General features: G+C 37.4%; 1 protein-coding gene across 2 annotated transcripts; it reads right to left on the bottom strand.

Moving 5' to 3' along the window:
• Positions 1–855: 855 nt before the first annotated feature.
• On the bottom strand, positions 856–12,146 carry LOC126106619 (N-alpha-acetyltransferase 20). Of its 2 annotated transcripts, none has more exons than XM_049912969.1 (6): positions 11,948–12,146; positions 11,495–11,519; positions 11,330–11,420; positions 6,042–6,171; positions 4,292–4,428; positions 856–1,270 (listed from the first exon to the last, which is right to left on the bottom strand). In XM_049912969.1, exons 1-6 carry the CDS (start codon positions 11,998–12,000, stop codon positions 1,185–1,187), a joined length of 522 nt encoding a protein of 173 aa, XP_049768926.1. In that variant the 5' UTR covers positions 12,001–12,146; the 3' UTR covers positions 856–1,184. The 2 variants fall into 2 exon arrangements, with proteins under 2 accessions (XP_049768926.1, XP_049768928.1); XM_049912971.1 differs by lacking the exon at positions 11,948–12,146 and adding an exon at positions 11,622–11,928.
• Positions 12,147–12,688: the final 542 nt, after the last annotated feature.

The following is a 12,688-nucleotide window of genomic DNA, read 5'->3' as shown; positions in this document are numbered from 1 at the left end:
GTATGTAAAGAATGTGTGCAAAAGCAAAAGCATGGAATTAATGTGATATTACTGGAAATGTGTAGTTAATGGTTACACCTAAAGTAGGGCTTTTTCCCCTCGCCCCCTCATACGGTTAAGTTTTGGATATGAAAAAGCAACATGCTTTTTGTTGTCTCTATGGAAACAGCAATTCTTGCAGGAAGACATCCCTTAAGAAGTTTAATGATTTTGCTAAAAGTCAATTAAGTAACATTTCTCTGATATAGTCAAGGAAATCACAGTTTAAGACACCACCGTTGAGTACAATGTTTGGAACACAGGTTTGATCTCCTCACTACTGAATAATAGTACAAATACATGTTTCCATAATAAGCCGTCAGAGCCATAGACTTTCCAGAGCACTCAACAAAATATTGATATTCCTTACATGTCACCCTTCCCCCCACGCTTTCAGCATGAATGTTCTGTGGGTCTATTAGCAGTATACTCAAATACTGCAGTTACCTGAAACCACTATTGCACATCAGTAATTTGTTAAACAAGTATACAAAAATGAAGAAAAATGTGACATGTCAGAGAGCTGCTAGCAAACTTTGAATACTATGTAAATTTAGGTAGCACACTTCCACTTCCATACTTGATAGGAACCCTAATGTTCCACTGCAATGCACTGCACTTCATAATGGTTTCCAGCGTCTGAATGTAGATGTAAAGGTATTTAACAGTATATGAGAAGTATCACATTTAAGTCTTACATATTAAACTATTTCAGACAATAAGAACTTAGCATATTGTAATACGGAAGAAAGTGAAATATACCAAGTAGATAATACGCAGCATGGGCTGGACTAAATATAATGAAAGAAGTTGAGATGCCAAGGCACAGGGTTGTTCCCTGTTACTGAAAAACTTTATTGCTTGCACCCACTTATAGTTCACACAATTGTTTCTTCTCCAATGCTCAAGTGTATATTGAACATTCTGCACATTTCAGTTTAAAAGTACAAAACTTGCGAAGTAGTACACAGTAGAAATCACTCGAGAAATGAATATTTTCAGTTCTTATTTTCAGTCAGATTGTTTTGAACCAGAATTAGCAGAGGTATTTTGTTGCCTACGAAATGCTTTGCCAGTTTTTCGCACAGAGCGATCTACTGAATGTCAAACGCCCTGCCGACGGACATTCAGTAGACAACTTGTCGTCAGTCCACTTCGTCTGGTCGTACAGGATGAGTCAGCGGAATCATCGACTTTTTCTTCACATCCCTAGATAGTGCTTTCCGCATATCTGAAAAAGAACCCACAGGTATGAGAAATGAACCAAGAAATATATCTAGAGAACAAGCTATTTTAAAGAACTTCTGTATGCTATATTAATAGCTATGTATATTATTAGCTCAGCTTAGCGTTTTGTCCACCTCAAATGGCTGCAAAGATTATCTCAGATACATCTCTGCATGACCAAATGAAGCGTCAGCCCACAGAATGGCTGATTTCAGGACCCCTACGCTAATCATCATAGCTAAATGTAAATAAAATTATTAAAGTTTGGAAGTAGTTTGAAGAACTTACCTTCAACATATGCCAAAACCTAGTTATCAGGATTCACAATTTTATCAGGTTATTGCACCATATCATATTAATGTACAGTTATTAAAAATAGGTTGTACATAGTTCAGTCCACAATGCTCAACTATTTTACACAGGTTCATAGTCTTTTTTTATCTTTATTGACAGCCACACTTAATATCTAAATCAATAAGGAGGTTTGATATGAATTCACTGCTGTGTGTTACATATGTGTGTACAGCACCAAACTTAATCCATAGCGTAGTATCTGTTGTTAAAAGGAAGACATCCCCTTGAAAATAAATTAAATCACATTATTGCAGAGGCCCAGCAGACGAACATAATAACTAGAGATTAATCTTGCCAATCCGACAGTCTTGTACAGATGTTTGGTAATACCAACATTTTGTTGGAAGTAAATAGCGTCATCATTCTGCTTGGACTCAAAATTAAGATGACCTGCTAGTTGAAGCATGAACTATCAATTACAGGTTCAGGTGAGAAAGGAGACAGACTAGTCTTGGCAAAATATGAAGTGCACATTCTGGAAAATTTTTGATTAGGTTTTTTCATGTCCACAACGGCATGAGCATTTCCTGTGCCCCAGATACTGACATTTCTCCACTCTTAGAGGATGTTGCTTCCATTACTGAACATTAATTTTATCACATTACAACAAGTATTTTAGTGCAGAAGGCTGCTCGTTTTGCCTTGGGTGCCGTCTCAACTTCTGGGCAAGAAAGCCATTAAGTATACACGACAGATAGTTTAAAATGCCAGCTAGTGGACTTTCCACGATTATGAACTGTAGATTTCTTTGGACATTTTGCATCAGTGGATTAACAAGAAGTTTTATGAAACACAAAATAACGATTTAACCAGTTTCATCAAATTTGATACAAAATTCCTACAGGATGTTCCAAAGTGATCTTTACAACCTTGACCGCATGTATTCCAGGATATTGTGTATAGAGAGAAAGTTGCGATTTGCAGCTTAATGTTCACCCATGTTTGAAGTTGGCTATGTCTGCAGGTTGTTGGTAAAAAAACGCCACTCCCAGCAGATGGCACAGTGTGTGGAATGCTTGATAGAGAGCAAATCTGACACCCAGGTCCAGCGGAAGTTCCAGACATTACAGATATGCACACCACCATCATGTCTGGCACACAAGGTTCAAGAAACCTGGAAGTTCTAAGCATCCAATCATGAGGTATGCAGATGTGGAATGAGTGCAGCATGAATTTATCCGGAGGCCAAGTAAATCAATCCATCAAGTGTCTCAACAGTTTCAGCTACCACTAACCACAGTGCACAGGAAGCTACACAGAGAATGAATATTGAAACCTATAAGGTGCAGCTGCTGCATGTACTCCAATCTGGTAACATGCAAAAATACAAGCATTTGCAATTTAGATTCTGAAATTCATACACGATGCCACACTATCTAGGGAGAAAAGAAAGGCAATGTTCATGGGTGAAGCTGGCTTTCATGTGAGCAGGAAGGTAAGCTGCCATAATGCGAGGCTCTGTGGCTCCCAGAACACTCGCCTTAGCCTGAAAATTTTGGTCCAAAGGTAATGATGTGATGTGGTCTGCATCATGACTATGTCACAGGTCCTTTTTCTTTGTAGAGGCATCAACCTTGGCTGTTTATCTGGCTGTGTTGGAACAGTTTGAATTTCTGTAGTTCGATATGCTGGCTTTGCGTGCAGTCTACCAAACCACAGCAGATGAATTACGAACTTGCGCAAGAGCGGCAATTTCACACATTAACGAAGGCATGCAAGGCCAGACAGTGCACACATTGATCTCTTTAATAGCCACTGAAATTTTAGGCATGTGTGAACATTATACCCTGAAAACCACACCTTACTACCTATTCCATTTCTGAAATATGTAGTAAAAATAATTTTGTAACACTATATGTAATAGGTGCTATTTATGTTTTGCTCAGAAAAGGTTGTGCAATGTCAAAACAGCTCCTGATCATACAAACTTGCATCATAAAATTCCTTCTATCGCAGCAATATCATTTTGAGAAACTTAAGTCATTAAAAGAGAGTGAATTAACAGACAGCAAACTTAAGGGGTAAAGGTAACTACTTATCACAAAGCTGAAGCATAAATAGTAGATATTCAGAAGTATTAAGTTATTGGACAATATCCTTGGATGTGTGTGCGATTTGAACTCTGTATATTTAGGTTTAAAAACACACTACTTGCAAAGTAGCACACAGTAAAAATCACTTTACAAATGAATTTCTGTATGAGACAATTAGTAGAGATATTGTTGCTTTGCTGTCTACAAAATGTATCAGTTTATGTGGCTGTTGATTTCAGCACCTCATCTATACACTGAGACATATTTACTGTTTTCATTATTTGTATTCCTCCCATCACCTGCCTATACTACATGACATCCCCATACATTAAGCGGTACTAATGCTTCCTTCCATTTTTCAACTTACACTGGCATTGAAATGCTAAGAAAATGGTACAATGTCCATATCCTTCACAACGCATGTGGGGGTGGTAACTGAAAACATTAAGAACTTTATCTCTTAAAAGAAGGAACAATCAAACAGAGAAGGTAGTAAGCTCATTTTCTTAGTACATAAAGCAAATGTAATATCTGCTAGAATACTATGCTGACTATTTTCAGTCCAGTACTGGAATACCAAACACACACACACACACACACACACACACACTCTTATCCCTTCTATTACTGATACTTACCAAAAGCATTTTCATCAGGATCACCTGAATAGTATTCCAAAACAGTTCTGTATACGATGTACCCTAGGGTCTTGTACATGTTTATTGCAACTTTGTTGGAGACACGCACGAACAGATCAACAAAGTAGGCGCGCTTTCTGTAACAAATTTTTGCATTTGAATGAAACAATAAAGGTCTAAGTGATTTACATGGAATTCTTGAGAAAAATGAATCTGATAACCTAGACTGGTCAACATCTGAAATGAACTACGGGTTTTTTGAGCAATGAGACAAATCAAAATACAGATACCATGCAATGTGACTAGTGATTCATGACCTATTTTGAAAACCACACATGGTCAACACCAATAATTAGTGTAGTACCTTAATAAAAGTCAGTGACTTGATCCAAATTTTGATGTATAAAATATGAAAATTTAAACTGACAGAAAACATGTGGCTGAACTTCTCAAACCATTGAGTTCAGTGTCTCCCTAAAGCTGTTTTTACCTGACTGGCTAGTCTCAGCTACACATGGTGAATCTACAGCAGTGCCTCTGGAGTATTACTGCTGTACTGGAGCTCATTTATATATAAACAACAGTATTAAAATTCATGTGTCTTGAGTGACTGGAGTCTGCTGTGCAGTTTGGCACCAGAGACAATTCGCATTGGACGTAAATAGAATGTCATGGGGTATCTCCATCAAAAGGTGACATTTTCACATATTAACACCAAATTGCAGTAAGGCAAAAATGAGGTCATTAGGAACACTTATCCGAACAAAAAATCTGAATATAGTAACAGCATTAAAGAACCAGCAATGGTAAAATATATTAATGACTAATGCAATGTTTGTAATGGATATAGTAGGCAAAGGTCACACACAGTACATTCTTCACACTGCTAGTAACTGAAAGAATGTGGAAAGTGTGGTCCAAACTTTTCAAAAACAACTTTCACTCAAGAACTTTAATGGTTTTAAACATCAACCAATATTCAAAAGGTAACATGTGCTCCTCTCACTTTAGTAATTGTATCTTTGTAGTTCTAGGTGCCAGATGAATTCAAATTTGTACTTTATAACATGAAAATACAAAGTGTACATTTTTCTGCACATCAAAGATCTTTTCAAAACACTTTTTTGTGGCCAGGTTTCGTGTCCTAAAGTGCTACAATGTTCTATGTTAGTGTATAAACTCTTTACCATTCAAAGGCTTGCTAAGTTTTAGAGCTCCAAGGGAAATTGTATTGTCACTTCACACGAAAAAAATGTGCTTTCACCTGGGGAAAAAGTGTGTTTCCAACTGAGGAAATTTGGGATTCTTTTTTCTTCTTGTCCACGTATACACCATGTAAGTGCACACTGAGAACTCAACACTTCTAATATTCAGTGAGTGGCCTCCTTAACTCCTAAATTCTTTACACTTTGCTTTCAGATACTGAGGAAAAAGTAACAATTCGTCATGAAAACAAAGCAAATAATCTATTGCCATAAAACAAGTGAGTCTGGCAAACAGGCCGTAACTTTTGATGTTAACAGACAACTGTTTCTGTGCATAGACGGTGATCAACATACAGGATTTTAGAAATTTGTACTTGACACAATCAATTTGCTGTACCCTTCACTGTCCCACCCTCACTAAAGATGATTGGCAGCTGATGTACTCGTTGGCACGTGACCAACGAGGAGCTCATACACAAACAAAAACAGTTCTTGTACAACAGGCTAAAGATAATATTCTACACAAGTACACCATGTATGCATACTTCTCCGACACATCCTCAAGCCAGGCCATTAGAGTTGCTGCCAACCCCAGACGACGGTACTCTGGTGACACCGTCAGTGCTGTCACGTGACCATGCCAGCTTTCTCCGTGGCCCTCTGCCTTGCCCATAACTGAAAATCACAAACTGCTGCATTATATGACTCTTGATTAACCCCCCCGAAACATTTTTTCCTAATTATGTATAAAAAAAAAATTATATTTTTTATTAATGAAAAACATACTGTAAGAATTATATTATGTATGGACATATTAAGATAGCTTTTACGGCTTATAATAAGTTACAAAAGTTTGAATATCACCAACAATAAAATCCCAAGTATACTTGTGTACTGGACTTTGACTAAAATACCCTCAAGCCATTTTTTAGAGCTTGTGTAGCTATGATGTTAAACCATGACCATGAATGGAGGAGCTGTCTAGGCACAGTGGATGTCTTTATTTCATATAACTGGCAAGCTCTTGTCACTCAATTGATTATCTATCATCTCTAATGAAATAACATCACATTCCTCTCCACTTTCTGAGCCACTAAATTCAATGTCAAACTCAGGATCAATACAGTCATCCTTTTTTGAAAGCATTACTTAAACAATACACAAGAGAGACGAGGCACATGGTTTGATATCAAGTGGCAACTACCTCAACCAAAACATGAAATCCAGGCTACAAATTTAAAAACTGATGCTCTCTAGCAACCGAATTCTTAACTATAAGTGCTCAGATATAAGTGGGGTTCTATTTTTTTAAAGGTCTGTTCTTAAAATCCCAAGTATACTCAGGATTTGATGATTCTGTCAAAATAACAAGAAGACAAGTGGGTCTTAGCTTAAGGGTTTAACAACAAAGCCTAAAAAAAAGGAGTACTTACAACTGCAGCACATCACAATTGTACACGTGGAATATTCGAATAAATTTACTACAGAACATTCAATTTAATTCTAACTTGGGATGTTTCCTCGATATTTCGACATTAATATTCCAAATTGTCCTGAATCAATTTTTGTTGTATGTGAGAAATTTGAGTTGCCACATGACTTACTACTAGAGAGTACCAGTAAAGCTGTCAAACTCATGTACAAAGCAGCTTCAAACTTCTGATTACTTTACAAATAAGTCAGTCGTTAAATATTTTATATTAAGAATGTAGCAAAAAAGTTTAGAAAATGTTTGAAACATATTTAGTGTTCATCTCACACCCAAGTACTGGGCAAATGTAGTCTGAGCATTCACATGTGAAGGGTTACATTGTCTGAAGGTGTATCCACAGTTTCTGACTAACACTTCCAGTGTTACAGATTATACCTCTTAATGAATGGATTATGACAGCATTTTACATTCAGTCAATAATTACACGAAATGATGAAAAAATTTTGTTGCACCTGGAAGATCTTCGATGCGCAACCCTGCAACTGGGTTGCCTATCGAAGAGCTGGTGCCAGGAACAGGGTTAGCTATTTAGCAATATAGATTCCAAGTTTAAGTCAACAATTCTGTGTTAACAGGCCTGGCCACCCCTCAAAATCTCATTACCATTGCCCTTCGCCATTACCAGAACCTGTGGACAACAATGAATATTCCCAAGGTCACCAGACAGACAATTGAGCAACGGATATCACAAAAATTCAATTTTGTTCCTGACTCTCCATTACAAGGCTCCACAACCTCTTTTTTACTGACTGATTTATAACACAATTACTAGGAAGATTTCTTTCCGTAAACCAACAGTTCTATCCCCCCCCCCCCCCCCCCAGAGTCTCTCAGAATTTTCCAATATTTCCGTGACTTTTCCCGTAAAATCAATATCACTGCCAATCCGCAATTTTCCAGAAAAGTCACCGCCTTGAAATTACATAAACAACAATTATATTCACTTGCAAATGGAAGGAAATCTTGTTGCTGGAACAGTTATTTAGTTGATTTTTTGGGAGGAGGGGGAGGCAGGGAATAGTTGTCAAGTAGCAATGAAGGGAAACACTCATAAATGGCTGATAAAGTACTATTTTTGGAATCCAAGATTCCTTCATCTGGCAAAAGGAAGAAAGACCAACCAAACCACACTTGTCTGAACACCTTGCGCTAAGGAAAACAACAAGGTAGAAAATAAAGAGGGAAATTTACACGAATTGGGAAAGGAAAAAATTCGCTTAAGAGGGTAAATGACAAGCCAGTAGTCCATGAAGTACTGACTGAAATCCCACTGAGAAATAAAAAGGAAACTGGAGGCTCTAGCAAGACAGTCTATTTTGATCTGATGACAGTATTTGCCATTTTGGGGCAGAGGAGATTTGCTGAATGGTTTCGATATCATCCACCAGCAGATTTAGTAATATAGCTAATCGAGCATCTGTCTCTACCCTTTAAAAGGCTCAATGTGGTGCAAATATGTAGGACAAGCTGGCAACCTACCGTGGAGAATCACTCCTGCTTCCCATGAGTAACAGGCAATTTGAGAGGGTCAAGTTGTGGTCTTTCAAGTACCAGGAAGCTGCTTCCAAAGAACTATTGCCACACAAGGCTCATGTGCCACATCATATGTTTAGTGAATTGGGGACAGTGGACACATGAATATTTTCACTATGGTTTATGTTGTCCTAGATATCCATGAAACACAAATGTAATTCCAGGGCTGTTAACGGTTGCAAATCAGCAAGTTATTAGCATTGGGAATACAGGCACACATTTCTAACCTATCTTCCACTCAAAACCTCTATTTTTTCTGAGTTGTTAGCTTTACTCCCAATTATGAATAGACAATTTTTATCAAAAGCTCTAGCAAACCTCACAATTCCAGCTTTGAGAAGGTCCAAAAAACATCGTTAACTTTGACAGTCAATTTTCACTTAAATTAGAACAGGTACTGGCAGACTGGAGGAAAGCTTAGAAAATGTAAGTTTCTATGCAGTGTAGTTGTGCAGTTTATACGAATCTGTTATGAACTTGAATATACAGGGAAGATGAGGCTCTTAGATAAAGGCTCTGAGGCGGAGCTGCCCCAAATGTATTATTACAATACATTTCTCAATAATGGATTATGGAATTTAAATAATCAGGCACATATTGAGTATGTCCAACACAAATTTATGTAGTGACAGTCAACAATTTTGGATCTGCCGATATTGAGCAGTATTTTTTGTACAGGTGGTAACTACTCTTAAGGTTGCACCTAGAAATGCCACTTAGTTCCATGCAGCAGAGATTTAGGGGCATGGTTATACAGAGTAGAACTCTCAAGGTCCTCGACCCAGAGACACTCTCTCTCTTCAGCCTAGCCACCCCATGTCACATTATGTCTACGTCACAACAACAACTTGGGAGATGTCATACTGAATTTTCTCCTAATCCATTTAAACCCATGGGTAGGTTTTACATTAACTTGATAATGGATAAATGTCATTTCGAAGCACTAACACACTGAGGCTATCTTGAGAACATGTCATTGGTTGAACTTGTGAGAAAGTGATAAAGCATTTAAAGAACTCTCCTGTTTTGATATTATGAAGTATGTGTTATGAAAGTATGCTGTTTTAAGTCAATGACAACGAAGATTTATAAAAAACTTTTCTTGGTACAATTAATTATAATTAAAGTCAGTTAATGACAAGAGAGATCATATAAAATCCTCTTTAGATGACAGCAGTATAGTGGATGCTGCCACATGCTGCAGTGTTATGGTGTTAAAGCTTGTGGATTTGCTTTCTGCTCTCTGCAAGCTTTTTTTCTTATTTGAAAATTAACCTTCTGTTCTCTAGAAGACAGAGAAATTTTTATTGAATAGAATTGGGGAGAAGAGGAGTTTGTGGCACAACTTGACTAGAAGAAGGGATCGGTTGGCAGGACATGTTCTGAGGCATCAAGGGATCACCAATTAGTATTGGAGGGCAGCGTGGAGGGTAAAAAATCGTAGAGGGAGACCAAGAGCTGAATATACTAAGCAGATTCATAAGGATGTAGGCTGCAGTACGTACTGGGAGATGAAGAAACTTGCACAGGATAGAGTAGCATGGAGAGCTGCATCAAACCTGTCTCAGGACTGAAGACCACAACAACAACCATTCACTTGTGGTCGGGTTCCACAGTCAATATCCGTACTATTTCACAAAACATTTGATTCCATCATATTTATAGCTGGATTAGCATTTACCTAAATCCATATCGACCTCAACAGATAGTTTGGATCAGGGTCTGGCCTAGTGCGATGTTGCTAAGAGTTGCGTAATGCACCCCGGCCCCCTCTTGCATTCTTCCATACTTTATGCACAGTATACATACATAATATGTACTCAAATCCTGAGAGCTGTGTATTAAACCTACGGAAATTATAACTTCTGGATGTACCTTGCAAATTCGGTTTTTATAGTGGAACGTGTGTTAAATATGGCACAAATATGGATCTCAGGCATACATCTATCTGTCAACACAATCAAGATATTATGAGAACTGAGTGCGGGGGAGTGGGGGCATGGGGGTACTACGCTATTACACAAATAGTGGTATTCCCTTTATTTGGAAGTCCCTCTTCTTTTGAACAAAGGAATGATAATACAATACAGGTTTGAATGTCAAGACTGCACATACATATATGGCTTCAAAGCAAAGGCTGATTAAAAGTATTCCGTTTCACACCCATGAATACAATGCAGGAAAGTCTGTATTATAGAACATTCTCGTTTTATTTTTTGGATTATAGTTTAGAGGACTTCGTAGTCTAAAACAAATGTGGCAAATAAAACACCAAAGAACTTTACATATTTATGTAATTTAAACATCAGAAGTATACAACACGAAACCCATATGAATATTATAAAAAAGCAAATACCCATAAAATGAGCAAAATATTTTTGTTTAATACTTCAGAAATCTTTAAATAAAATTAAATTTCAAAAAGAAAGCTGGGGCAGGAAATTAGATGGAATTAAAACCAGCAAGAAAATTTAACAACTGTTAGTACATCAATTACGAAGTATTAGTTAGTGTGCTTTGGAAATGGAGCGTACTACACATCTACTGCAGCTCCAAGTCTAAATACCTGTAAGTTAGAAAGTGATTATTTACTTTTCATGTTTACAAACAACCTTGTAAACAACATGAACGGATCTCTGATTAACTGAAACCATCTGCTATTAACAAACTATTTAAAAGTCTACGAAAATGATTTAAGATAATTATTTTATTCCGAAAATTCATCATAAAAAGTAAATACACCTGTAAGTAATACACTTAAGTTCCGCACACCGTGAAACTTGAACGCCGTATACAGGCCGTACTTACTGTAACCCATGATTTCCCCATTTGGTGATTCTGCCACTTGAAAATATTCAGGCCAGTGAGCGAGGTACTGCATGTAGAAAGACAATCCATACTGTACAAATGTTAAGGAACTTTCTTGTAACTTTGTACACTATAGTTACAACTAGAAGTTTAATATAAGGATACAGTTTCAGTCAGTGGATCTAGATTCCTGCAAACAAGAAAAAACGGTGTGTTAGTGTTGCGATGTCCAATAAATAGACTCCTTCATACTTAAAATACTTAATGTAAATACGATACGTGAACGACGTACCATCCTACTACATCTTCACACTTTGGTGCCAAAGATTTTGATGAGGAGGGCTAGCTGATAATTCTCACCATAACAATGTTGCTATTATATAATTTATGCAAATACATTGGATTTTTCACACAGTGACTAGGTGGAAATAAGCACATGACTGTTACGGCAGAGACGAAATTATCAAAACTGAGCAATGTCATTACGCAAAATACACTTGCTTATACCTACGAAACAAGCCTACATAGTGCGTCTTCTACTTAGCCAACGAATAAACGTCTGTGAAGCAGTTTCTTAAGCCTCACTGCTGCACTACTGCAAATTTTATATTTACTTACACATTATTGAATTTGAACATGTCATTACAAGTGAAGGGCCTCAGGGTTGTCATGCTTACAACTTTCGAAAACAAGCTTCCAAGAACCTATTCAGTAATTGCAGAATCAATCCAGTTAACAGTGGTACAGCACCGAACTCCGAGACACACTAGCATCTAATTATACTGCACCTAGCAGCACGCCAAGGGCTGCATTACCAATATCAGGGATCTTAAACAACTGCCGGCGTGGGTTGCAGGCTGCCAACATAGTGAATAAAAAAGTACTGGAAAGAGAACGTACCTTCGAATCTTCATTTCGCAGACTGCTAAGAAAATGGCAAAATTTGACGAACAATTATAATTTTACGTAATTAAAGTGAGTGCAACCAATAACTTATAAATGATGGTAATTTTGAAATATTTATGAAACGACTCGACATATTATTGGACTTGTTAACTTACAAGCAGAGCTAGGTACTATTAAGAGGAAATTTTAATTCAAATTTTTAGAATATACCTGTTTTGAAGCTTGAGTCCCTCGACTTTTCATATATTCAAGCTCCTTCATACAAATTGCCACATGAGTTAACGTCTTGTTACAGTAGAGGAAACGTTAAAACAATCCACAATGCATTTCAAAAGGCAGCATTCATACCGGCCGTCAACGGAACGGAGCAGAACGGTACGCCAAGAAAAAGGTTCTTCGGAAAGATCGAGTTGACGCTGACACTGGTGTGTGGGACGACCTACACAGAGGCGT

The sequence above is a fragment of the Schistocerca cancellata genome, chromosome 10 (genome assembly GCF_023864275.1).
Source record: "Schistocerca cancellata isolate TAMUIC-IGC-003103 chromosome 10, iqSchCanc2.1, whole genome shotgun sequence".
NCBI classification, from domain to species: Eukaryota; Metazoa; Arthropoda; class Insecta; order Orthoptera; family Acrididae; genus Schistocerca; species Schistocerca cancellata.
Note: the sequence above shows the minus strand (reverse complement) of the source record. Positions and strands in the feature narration are given on the sequence as shown.

Coding starts and splice junctions, on each gene's coding strand:
- LOC126106619 (XM_049912969.1), bottom strand. CDS start 12,000: ATGACAACCCTGAGGCCCTTCACTTGTAATGACATGTTCAAATTCAAT. Junction 11,421..11,494: donor TAGATCCACTGACTGAAACT/GTATCCTTATAT, acceptor ACATTTGTACAG/TATGGATTGTCTTTCTACAT. Junction 1,271..4,291: donor TCCTGATGAAAATGCTTTTG/GTAAGTATCAGT, acceptor GTTCTTTTTCAG/ATATGCGGAAAGCACTATCT.